Source organism: Aquila chrysaetos (genome assembly GCF_900496995.4).
Source record: "Aquila chrysaetos chrysaetos chromosome W unlocalized genomic scaffold, bAquChr1.4 W_unloc_2, whole genome shotgun sequence".
Taxonomy (NCBI): domain Eukaryota; kingdom Metazoa; phylum Chordata; class Aves; order Accipitriformes; family Accipitridae; genus Aquila; species Aquila chrysaetos.
Genome location: NW_024470322.1, coordinates 3618622 through 3630819, shown reverse-complemented (window position 1 = coordinate 3630819; position 12198 = coordinate 3618622). Strand labels below are relative to the sequence as shown.

The following is a 12198-nucleotide window of genomic DNA, read 5'->3' as shown; positions in this document are numbered from 1 at the left end:
AACTTGAGAATGAAATAGCTGACCTATTAATTGGGGTGCATATCCTCTCATTCAAAATCAACCTGATGTCTAATCAACTAAGATGATATCAATTGTAAAGGTCTTTCAGGAAACTGCAAACCAGCAAGGCTGACTTCCATATTGGGCAAATTATTGAAAACTATTAAAAAAATAATAGCATTAGTAGGCATAAGCATAAATGCTGTTTGGGGAAGAGGCAGCACAGCTTTTGTAAAGTCAGGCCTCTCAAACTCATTGGAGCTCTCTGACGAAGTCAACAATCATGTGTAGATATGAGAAACATGGCTGACAGCCTAGCTGGATCTTCAAAAGGCTTTCATGTAAACTAAGCAACCACAGTATAAGAGGAATATATAAGAGGGTCACCAGGAGAACCCCACAGGAATCTATCCAGGGACCTGTGCCATTCAGCAGATCCATAAATTATCTGGAAAGGAAGCAGGCATTGGATATGAAAAAGCTTGCAGATGCTACTTTTAAATAACTTGGTAACAACAAGGGCCATCCATGAAAAATCGCAGATAAAAAAAAAAAAACCTTGAGAAACTTGGTGTCTGGGTGTTAAAGCAGAAGATAACTGTGGGAGCAGCTCGGAACACCTGGCATTTGTCTTCAAGAGTGACCGTTAGAATTTGTTGTGCTGCACGTTTGCCAAGCCTTTGAAGAACTAGTTTCACAAGGTCAGGTTGGAGGATGGCCTTGTGTAGGCCTGGGAAGGCGTGGCTGAAGACAGTCACGAGTACGTGTAGGGAATGTTTTTATCTTTAACTGTTCTGAGGACTGGCAAACATCCCAGCTGAGCCAGATATGCCCTCCTGTGTTGGTAGTATTGGCTGCATGCCGTTAGTTCTTTCTAGATCTTTGTTGAAACATATATAAGTTTGATCCTTTTGTGAAATAAAGGGAATCTTGCACAGAGAGCTTGAGTACTTAATTCACTCGCCGCAGATAACCATAAAATGACTGGTTGACTTTTGCCTACAGATGGGAAAAATAGACCAGCTTCACATATAAAGTGGTGAGCACTGAACTGCCCTCTATCGTTCAGGAATGCAAACTTGGTTGTGACATAGTTCTATACAAACTTTATCTCAGTATTCAATAACAGACTGGACTTATCAGAAAAGGATTAGGGAACAACACTGAACATTATGCCACTGTATAGGTTCATGGTGCATCCACATCTTCCATTCCATATGCAGTTCTAGTCATACTCGCCACTCTCCCCTCCCCCAACAGGATATAGCAGTATAGCAGAACTGGAAAAGTTTCAGAAAAAGGTGATGGCGGTGACCTAGGGTATAGAACAGCTTCTGTATAAGGAACAATTAGACAGGCTACTATCATCCAACTTAGAAAAAACACAGTTGAGCCAGGATATGCTAGAGACTTTATAAATGATGAATTGCCTAGAGAGGTTGGAGAGAACAAATGTTTATTGTCTCTTCCCATGCAAGAATTGGGGGCCATCAAATGAAGCTAACAGGTGGAAAAGTGCTTGGGGAAAGCATTTGCTTTTCTTCCCCTATGCCTAAATTCTCTTGTCAAAACATCTGCTCTTGGCCACTGCTGGAGACAGAAACGGGGCTAGATGGACTTTTGATCTAACCCAGGTCAACCACTATGTTCCATGATCTATATCAACCAATTTGAACAGATGGGTAGAGAATAGTCTTCAATGTATAAAGTTCCTATAAGCAGCCAGGCTAAGGAAACCCAAACCACCATCCTCACCAGAAGGAGAGGCTGCTACCCGAACACAGTTATATTATTAGACATCAGAGAATCCATTCAAGACATATCCTTAATGAAAACATCTGAAAATCACTTATTAAATTTTAAACTTCAATAATCTACCTGTCAGCATTAACTCTGTCATCTAGTTAATCTCCCCAGCAGTATCAAAATGTAATTACTGCTAACTTTCACACTGATAACCATTCTGGGAGAGGTGATACTGCATCTTGACCAGCACTGCCTTGCAACCCCCCCCATTGCACATTCAGTTCCACCTTAGCAAATACATACCTCTGGGTCATCTGTGTAGTCAAACATCCGAAAAATAACCCTTGGCATTGGGTACACTGAATCTTCAGTGTGAGGCGGAGGAGTGAATGGAGGCAGGTTGTGCTGCAATGCTTCGCAAAGAATACTGTCAAAGGCAAGGTAAGGCCTCAGAATGTGTCTGTCTTGCCAACGGTCTTTTTTCAACTTCTGAATCTGGGCCCAAAGGCAGTCCAGGTACTGAAGAAAAAGACACGAAATATCAGACATGGTGAATTTTATAACTGAACTTGTAGCTCCCTGTGACGTATGGACTATCAAACATTTAGGTAAACTCCTTATTGCATTCAGAAAAAAAACACCAAACCCAAGCAGCTACTTAAATTGCTTATTAGAAGCCATCTAATGATTCAGTAAACCAAGAGACAACTTAACAACTCTGAACAGCAATCTTGCTCCTAATTTCACACATTAAAGGCATCTGCCATTTTACTAGTAAAATAAACACCAGAATGCAGTCCAGGAGTCCAAGTGTGATACACAAATTCACTGCATCAATATTAATTCAGTCAACATCCATTCATTCCAAAAGAGCTACATTATTTCAATATTACAATTAAAGATTTAAATACAGTCTAAGAGATACTAAATTGAGGGGGAGCGGTTAATACAAGGAGAGCAGGGCTGATGTTCAGGGGGACCTGGACAGGCTGGAGAAACGTGCTGACAGGAACCTCATGCAGTTCAACAAAGGCAAATGCCAAACCCTACACCTGGGGAGGAACAACTCCAGGCACCAGTATATGCTGGGGGCTGACTAGCCAGAAAGCAGCTTTGCAGAAAAGGACCTGGGGGTCCTGGTTGAACAAGTTAAACATAAGCCAGCAGTGCACCCTTGCAGCAAAGAAAGCCAATCACATTCTGGGCTTTATCGGCAAGGGTGTAGCCAGCAGGTCAAGGGAAGTGATCCTTCCCCTCTATTCAGTACTTGTAAGGCCACATCTGAAGTGCTGTGTCCAGTATTGGGCTCCTCAGTACAAGGCAGACATTGATATATACTGGAGCGAGTCCAGTGGAGGAAAAAGCAAAAGCTCAATAAAAAGAAAAATCATCCCATATCAGCCGCCTCTCCCCTCTAATACTTTTGGTTTAATTATGAAAGAGGGTGCAATTAGTGCTGCATAACATTTGCGTGTATCTGTTTAGCACTTTCTAGAGCTGTAAAAAGCAAAGCCACTGCAGGAAGAACACTCTAAAGGTTTTCTTTTTGCAGAAGGGAAACATTTTAATGGGTAAATTACCTCTTCCTTCTCCAAAAGGTACTTTCAGTACAGAGCCTTGTAACCCCATTTCCCAAGAATATTATGTTCAGTGACCATTCCTTGTTTAGCAGCATTTCCTAAAGGGGACTGTCACCAAACAACAAAATGCTCTCCCACTCATCCAATGCAGCTCTAAGTTTTAGCCCAAGACTTGGAAGAGAACTTCTTACCTAGAATCCATTTGGAATAAAGACACATGGGAGGGTGATTCAAAAGAATTAAATTTTTTCTTAAAGCACCTTTAATTTTAAAATTCCAAAGAACACTTGTCCTGGTTTCAGCTGGGATAGAGTTAATTGTCTTCCTGGTAGCTGGTACAGTGCTATGTTTTTGAGTTAGGTATGAGAAGAATGTTGATAACACACTGATGTTTTCAGTTGTTGCTAAGTAGTGTTTAGACTAAGTCAAGGATTTTTCAGCTTCTCATGCCCAGCCAACAAGAAGGCTGGAGGGGCACAAGAAGTTGGGAGGGGACACAGCTAGGGCAGCTGACCCAAAGTGGCCAACGGGGTATTCCATACCATGTGACGTCACATCTAGTATATAAACTGGGGGGAGTGGGGGGATTGCCGCTCGGGGACTAACTGGGCACCGGTCGGCAGGTGGTGAGCAATTGCATTGTGCATCATTTGTATATTCCAGTCCTTTCATTATTACTATTGTGATTTTATTAGCGTTATCATTATCATTATTAGTTTCTTCTTTTCTGTTCTATTAAACCGTTCTTATCTCAACCCACGAGTTTTACTTCTTTTCCCAATTTTCTCCCCCATCCCACTGGGGGGGGGGGGGAAGTGAGTGAGCAGCTGTGTGGTGCTTAGTTGCTGGCTGGGGTTAAACCACGACAACACTTCAGCCAAATAATTCTTTTAAAGCATCTTTTAAACAGTACAAAATAAATAAAGCCTACTTGCCTCTTCTTGTGGATGTGGTTTATCAGCAGTCCAAACTTGTAACATGGGTACATGAATCTTCTGGCGACGCCTGTTTATTACAGGAAAGAAAACCCAACACTTAAAAAGCTGATCTAAGCAAGCAATGTTTTCTTATTGTGAGCATACTACTATTTGGTCTATTGAGCTGATGAGGTCTGCAGTAGTATAAAAACAGGTTTGTGAACAATTAAATTATAACTAACACCTAGTCTCAATGGCAGTGTTAACTCAAATCACTTGGAGAAAGACACACACACACAAACAGACACACAGACACAGGTGACCAGCAGCCTAGTCATAACAACGCAGACATGTATGCATCAAGAAAATATTACCTTCAACATACACAGAAGTTGAGAGTGATACTTAAGTTGTTTAGATTCATAAACCTCTCCATCTATTTTATTTTTCAGGGTCTTTTCCTCACAGTTGTTTGGGTCTAAGAATTTAGAGTATTTCTAAATTAACAATAATCAAAGTTATTGATCCATACTTGAATAGGTACCAGAAAGAGTATATTTTTACTGGTTATAGCTTACTTCAGATAGCTTTCTGTGTGGGACAAGAGGCGATCTATTTCAGCATCTTTCTTCTCATACAACTCCTTTCCAACCCAAGGCAAAGATGACAGAAATGCAAACACATACCAATCACATCGTACCTACAGGAAATAAATTAAAAAGGGATTTCTTTGACAAACTTATTGAATTTGTCTCAATGCAAAGAGTAGCAAACCCAGGAGTATTTAAGGGGATGTAGAGAGAGATCAACTCCAGTTAAATCAGCAATCAATACTTGGGATTAAAACTGTGTGTCAGTTCAAGTTCCTGAAGACGTGTCAAGAGGCTGTTTGAAAACAGGAATGTATAATTCAAGAGGCAGACATTTAGACATACAGTATATTTGGAGACCCACACAAAAACCCTTCTACAGAGCCTCTTTACTTAAATCATTCAAAGTTACCAATGCCAAGTTTCCTGAAGAATTTCTTTTAAAACTCTTAACAAAGAAAAAAAGTTAAATTGAAGTTGAACTAAGCTATCAGCAGAATGATATAATAATTGACCCTTCCATAAAGTAGGCATACGCAACCCATAAGGTGCATCACTGTTACAGTGACCTTAACGTGATCTATGAATTCTTTAGGCTACTGCAATGCACTCATCGGCAAAGAAAGACCTAAACCCAATTACCATAGTCCACGGTGCATTAGCTGGATTGGCAGCCAAGGAAAAAACATATTCTTACCTGAAAGATGTTATATTTTATTTGGAACATGACATGCGCACATAAGAGAACAAATATTACTTTTAGAATCTTTCTGCAAACTAACTGTATATTACAACTGTTCAATAAACTTGGCAAAACTCACTGAGTATTATACACTTGCCAGAAGCAAAGGAAAAGAAATTTACTTGAGTTACCTCACTACAGAAGACTTAACTATTTCACTGTATGCATGTATTGCCTAACTCACAGGATCCTTTTATTCATGCTAAGTGAATGTTTTATTCATAATAAAGTGAAATTGCGTAAAAACAGCACAACACTTGAGATGGCAGTTACTACGCTTACTTGTGGTATATCTTCCTCCTGTGTCACACTCACAAAGTTCTCAAACATGGCTACCATTGAAGGTGCAGCTATTACGTGACAATTCACAAGATCAGATAGAAAACGAACCTATTGAACAACAAAAAACCATGTCATTTTATTAAATTTTTAAATGAATACTCTTGCATTCAACTACACAAAAAGAAATAAGCATTAATTCAACTTTAAAGGAGGTGGGGAGGAGAGGGATGGACACACGAGGGGAGGGGGAAGGGGGGGGAAAGAGGGCACAACAGAGCAGGGGGGAAAATGGATGGGACACACAGTGACAGCTGGAGAAAGATGTGAGAGGGAGACACAGGGAACGCGCAAGCCAAAACACATGAGCTAGAGTGAATGACAGGGTGGGAGCCCGAGAAAGAACGAACCAGAGGGCACCAACAGTTGACAGCTGAAGAAAGAACGAGTGAGACACAGAGAATGCAATCCAGTGCATGATAGTTAGAGCATATCACAGGGAGGGAACTGGAGAAAGCAGGAGCAAGAGAGCGAGCCAGAGGGCGTGAGCTTAAGAATGAGTGAGACACGAGGCATGAGCCAGAGCGCATTACAGGGTGGTAGCTGGAGAAAGAACAAGCGAGAGAGTGAGACACAGGGCACAAGCCAGAGAAAGAAATAGCCAGCAAGACACAGGGCAGGGGCTGGAAAGAGCATGCATGAGACACAGGGCAGGGTCCCGCGAGCAAGAGAGCGTGACATGGGGCAGGGGCAAGAGTCAGAGAGGTAGAGACATGGGGAGTGGGCAAGGGGTGGGGCAGGGGAGCTGTTGGGGTGAGACACAGAGTAACACACACACAGTATGCAAGACTGAAGATGGAAATTCACTTTTTGCATGTATACATCAGTGTTAAATCAGTACGCTGCTCATACATGACTTTCATACAAAACACATTTCTATGGTCACTTATCCATAACTTGAACTAGTTTCATACAGACAGACCCTTAAAATCACTGCTATTGTCAGGTTTTAACAAGGCACCAAACTAATGGTATGCTGCTAATCAAATTGAAGTCATTTCAAAAGGAGCCAGCACTGAAAATTACCCACTTGGTCTTCATTACTCACAAGCAGGATGAGCATACAGGACTGATTACAGCCATCCAATATAACCTATCTACTTGGGAATAAGCTGCCTTTAAAATAAATAAATGGACCCAACAGGAACAGTATTTGTCTCTGAGTACAGTAGAAATGAATAGCTTTCATTCACCTTCTAAATTCTCCTGTAGAACAAACGGGGGGGGGGGGGGGAGAGAAAGAAAACCTCTGATTTCCTGAGAGCTAATTTGGCTGTGGGAAATTTCACACATAGTTTGGAGGTCAGTTTTGCAATCATAACCTAATTTTTCATCTCCTTAGGAAGGAATACCACACACTTTTTCCTGGCATGTCTATGGAGCACTACATGGGGATGCCAGAAAAGACCATGTTGCATACAAAAAACCTCCAGCCCCTCCGGATGTCAAAAGGAAGAGTAAGCAACATTGGGTGGGGATGGGGAGAGGAAGACTAGGGGAAAAAAAGAGATGTGAAAGATTCCACTTACTAAGTACTCAGCTTCATTATACATGTTGACTTTCAAACATTCTTTGAGCTGACGAATCATGGCTTCTACAAATTCCCCACCGAAGTTGTAGTTCCTGGCGTTCAGCAGCCCAACTAACGTTGTGTAAATGGTAAGCTTTTCTGGTAATAGACGTGCACTGATTTAAATGAAGAAAAACAAGCATTTTGTTAGATGTTCATTTATCACATGCCAACCACTGCATTTACATAGCATCTTTGAACCTGCTTTGTATAGGTTATGCTTCTCTTGTGTTTAAGCAAGGTAAACTGCTAACCTGACATTAGTTATATGTCCTGTGGACAAAAGATTACAGAACATCCTTTTTAGGACTATAATCCTTTAGGAATATATATATACTACTTTTAACTACTTTTCAATATATTTTCTCTTTAATTATTTTTAACTCGTAAGCATTTAGTATTATAGTAGGTTCTAAAACCTATAGCAACTACACTTTAAGACATTTTCGGCTGCAGTCTCCAACTCAGCAAAACTTTCAATCTGGACAAAAGCTGTTATTGAAGCAAAGGGCACAAGGTATCAGACTGGAATGACATTTGACAAAAGCTTCTAGTAATATAATTTTAAGTACTGCCAAAATATATCATTTAACAGAAAGTTTTGAAAGTATCAGTCATTTAAAAAAAAAAAAAAAATCCGTTAATTAAATATATATATATATAAGAAACCATTCTGACTATTCTGCCTCATTTTCCAGTGCTTTATATACTCTATGGGAATATGGCCAAATAATACCATTTAAGACAACTTGTTCAGTATAGCATAAGTTAGCCATTCTATTATACTAGAACAGCAAGATTACACAAGAGATGTAAACATTTTACATCACTTAAAAGTTAAATTTGATTGTAAGCATCTCAAACTTAAGTAAGCAATTTTCAGTATAAGGTCTTAAAGAAATAGACAGGTTAGGTCCTATTGTAACCACTTATTTTCTTCAAATGTTTTGTAAACGTGTAAGCTAACTCTATGCCTTCAAAGGCATTCAGCTGTTGTGGGAAACAGATATACTGTTTGACTCATGTTTATGAACAGTGCTACAAAATGGATTTAAAGTTTCCTTACAGCTACAGCACAAGCCGGCACTGAAATACCACACCCACACACTCCCCAAACGTGGTATACTATTGCAGACCCCACACAATCCTCTCCTGGGACACGTCACCAGTGGCCCAACAGACACAGCAACTCTGTTCCAGTGCTTTGCTAGGGAGAGGAAGGAGTGCTGCTAGCCAAGGGGGGAGCCTACCTCTGGTCCCTTCATCTCTCCACTACTAGAGGGTAGGTTCATGGAGAGAGGAGCACCTCAGCCCCTAAAAAGGGGAATAGGAAAAGCAGGAATACAAAGATAAGAATTGGCACCCAACAGATTTTTGTATTCTTTAGTGACCGTTCAATTCAGAAACAAGATACTACCCAGCATATTCCCCATGGCAACGAGAAAGCAGCTCTGGGATCTACTCTGCTTATGACCTTGCGCACACATTTCAAGTGAGAGTACTGTACATGGATATTTTCCTTGATTTATGCCTAAGTCAACAGACTAAGCTTCTCCTCAGATTTCTTTTGCCTGGAGTAAGACAAACCCTAAGCAATAACAGTGTTCAAGAAATAAAAGCTGTTCACACCATTTAAAGTACTTCAAATACTTAAACTTTTCTATTTAGCACAGATAACAGAGCACCTCCCAAATCTTCTGCATACGTACACAGTACAAAGAATTCTTAATATCTTGCTTTTATAGTTTGGTAGATCAGCTTCCAAGACACCAGCTAGACCCTCCAAGTTGCTCTCCAGAGAGGAAGTACTCTAAGAAAGAAAAGAGTGTCTTCTCATCAATCGGGTACATCAACTATCCCCACAGTAACAAGCGGAAGACAAGCAAATAGGATAAAACAAAATATGACTTCGTATTTTCTTCCTGTTAGAAGTAATGATTCAAATTCCATTAGGAATTCACAATTTCTCTCATTTGCTGGAAATAAGAAGCAAAAATGACTAAGAAGAGCTTCAACTGTGACTTCTCCACAGCAAGGAGCTCTAGTGTTTTCCTAGGAAGTAAGAGTTAACATAGCTTCAGAGGTATCTCAGCAACCGAATTAAACATTATATTAATGACATCAGGGGAAGTGAAATGACTACACAGCTTGTATGTGGCTTAAATTAATGTATAAGAACCATCATATTTGTTGTCACCCTTTTTTCTACGCTTGTTACAAGCGCCAAACCCAGCCAAGTCCCAAGATCAGTTGTGACATTGGTGGGGTCTGTTGTTGTTTGTTTGTTTGTGGTTTTTTGGTATGCATCTCATTAGTTTCCCTCTACTCCTTGAAAAAAATGGAAGCAGCGATAAAGTTCAGAGTTGGAATGATACCTCTTCACTAGTTATACTTCAGCATTGTATCACAGGGTTAGCATTTAAGAATTTTCTTTTTAAAAACCCAGTTTTGCAGAGGCCAACAATTTTCCAGCTAGGAAGTTTCCAATAGATTTTCTTTTTTTGGACCACTAATGTTCTATTAACACATAAAAACATATAAGACAAAGAAAACAATGTATTATGTTCAAGGACCCTAAGTCACAAAACAAAATGGAAATAGTATTTATACCTTCTCTCCCACTCTGCATATTAAAGATTCAAGTCTCTCTTCAATTTCAGATGGCTCAGATGTTCTCCTCCTTTTGTGAGCTTGCCCTGTTTCAATACATTACATATATTATTTGCCTGCTGTGGTGGGTTGACCCTGGCCAGCGGCCAAGTATGCACGCAGCCACTTGCTCACTCCCCCCCACCCCCAGCACGATGTGGGAGATAATAGGAAGAGCAACAGCGAGAAAACTCATGGATTGAGATAAAAGGCAGTTTAATAAGTGAAGAAGGGGGGCAGGAGGGAAACAAGTGATACAAAGGCAGTCACTCACCATCTCCCACCAACAAACCAATGCCTATCCAGTCTCTGAGTGACAACCACCTTGGAAAGACTACCCCCCAGTTTTATTGCTGAGCATGACGTTATGTGTCATGGAATATCCCTTTGGTCAATTGGAGTCAGCTGTCTTAGCTGTGTCCCCTCCCAACATCTCGTCCACCCCCAGCCTACTCGCTGGAGGGGCAAAGTGGGAAAAAGAAAAGGCCCTGACACTGTGCAAGCAGTGATCAGCAATAGCTAAAACATTAGTGTCTTATCAACACTGTTTTGGTCACAACGTATAGCACCATATGGGCTGCTATGAAGAAAGTTAATTCCATCCCAGCCAGACCCAGTACACCTGCTTATTCTAAAAGAACTCTCTAGATACTTTTACCATTCCAGCAACATACTTCTAAGAAAAAAAGTCCTGACAAAGCATTCAAAATTGACCCAATAAACAAGAAAAACAAAAGTATAGCCATATTACTGATGACCTAATCCATGAAGTAGAAAGTTAACATTGTAGCTGTCTCAAATTTTATTTAGAAATAATTCTGCATTTCTGCTACAGTATGAGACAGCATATGTGAGATAAACTAAACATACTTTACAGAGTTACCAGTTACTATGTATTTTGTTAGTGCTTTATAACACCTTCTTCAGCATACATTAAAAAAAAAAAGATATTAAGAATCCTTGCTTATATTTTTAGGGTTTTTATAAGCTTAGAAAAAGCTGCACATCAAAGCAATTAAAAAAAATAAAAGTGTGATTAAAAACCAGTTTATCTTTGCAATCAAAAGCTGAAAAAGCTAGTTGCAAAACTGTCCAACTCCCCGCTCACACAGATTTACGTTAAGAAAAACAGCATTTGAATCAGTTTCTGAAGTCGGTCGTTCTCCACTCAATGTTTTCTGAACGTTTTCTATTAAGCCTCTACAAGATGCGAGAACGTATCCTTCTGACTACACGTATGCAGAGCTGAGTGCTCCGATCAGTTTACCTTCACCCAGGGCGCTCCCTGTATTTGAGGCAGACCGAAGCAACGGCTCAGGACAGTCTTTAGCCCCAGTTACATAAAGCGATTCCTTGCACCAGAGCGCCCTACAAGTCCTGACAGAGGAACAGGGTGAGCCGCCACCACCCCGAGCCAAAGGCGAGGGCAACGCCGCGGGGAGTCACCTCAGCCGAGACCTGCCCCTCCCCCAGCCATAAGGATGACCACGGCCCCAAGCGCAGGGCATGCGGAGTCCAGACGCTGGAACTGACTCACTCCATCCATGCTTACCATCGCTCTCGTCGCTGTGCCGCCGCCGCCGTGACATACTAGCACCACCCCTGCGAGAAATCTGCGCGTGAAAGAGGAAAAAGCAGGAACGTTATACGCACAATAGGAGAAGGAAGAGCACTATGTAAAGACCGTACAACAGGGACCAGAATATTTTCCTCCGCTTGCCCCCTCCCTACTTCCTGTTCGTCTCAATCTTCTTCCGGGGTAAAAGAGCAATAGGAAAAGCTACTGCCTTCTCTTTCGCGATTCAAATTTCAAATTTCAATTTCGCGATTTTTCAAATTTAGCTTTTAATGAGACACTAATGTGTCCAGTAAACAGGAGTTCTTGTGATGCCTTGAATAAAGGCTGGAGTTCAAAGACTCCACTGTATTTTTGCAGTGCTTAATTTATACAAAATTGAATAAAGGCTGGAGTTGAAAGACTCCACTGTATTTTTGTATAAATTAAGCACTACAAAGAGTGAAGATAGTGAGAGTCGCGGGAAATCGCGAAAGAGAAGGCAGTAGC

At 40.8% G+C, this 12198-nt stretch overlaps 1 protein-coding gene across 6 annotated transcripts in view; it reads right to left on the bottom strand.

The window, feature by feature from the left end:
• LOC121232948 (nuclear cap-binding protein subunit 1-like) overlaps positions 1-11890 on the bottom strand; it is a 56417-nt gene extending 44527 nt beyond the window's left edge. For 3 of the 6 annotated variants that reach the window (XM_041121477.1, XM_041121479.1, XM_041121478.1), the window contains exons 1-8: positions 11686-11890; positions 10095-10180; positions 9194-9294; positions 7444-7600; positions 5858-5965; positions 4822-4943; positions 4262-4331; positions 2050-2265 (exon numbers count right to left, since the gene is read on the bottom strand). In XM_041121477.1, coding sequence (XP_040977411.1) covers positions 2050-2265; positions 4262-4331; positions 4822-4943; positions 5858-5965; positions 7444-7600; positions 9194-9294; positions 10095-10180; positions 11686-11722 — 897 coding nt within the window. In that variant the 5' untranslated portion in view covers positions 11723-11890. Of the gene's footprint in view, positions 1-2049; positions 2266-3326; positions 3506-4261; positions 4332-4821; positions 4944-5857; positions 5966-7443; positions 7601-9193; positions 9295-10094; positions 10181-11685 lie in introns of those variants that run through there. The other 3 variants (XM_041121480.1, XM_041121481.1, XM_041121483.1) reach the window with 3 other exon arrangements.
• Between the last annotated feature and the right edge of the window lie 308 nt (positions 11891-12198).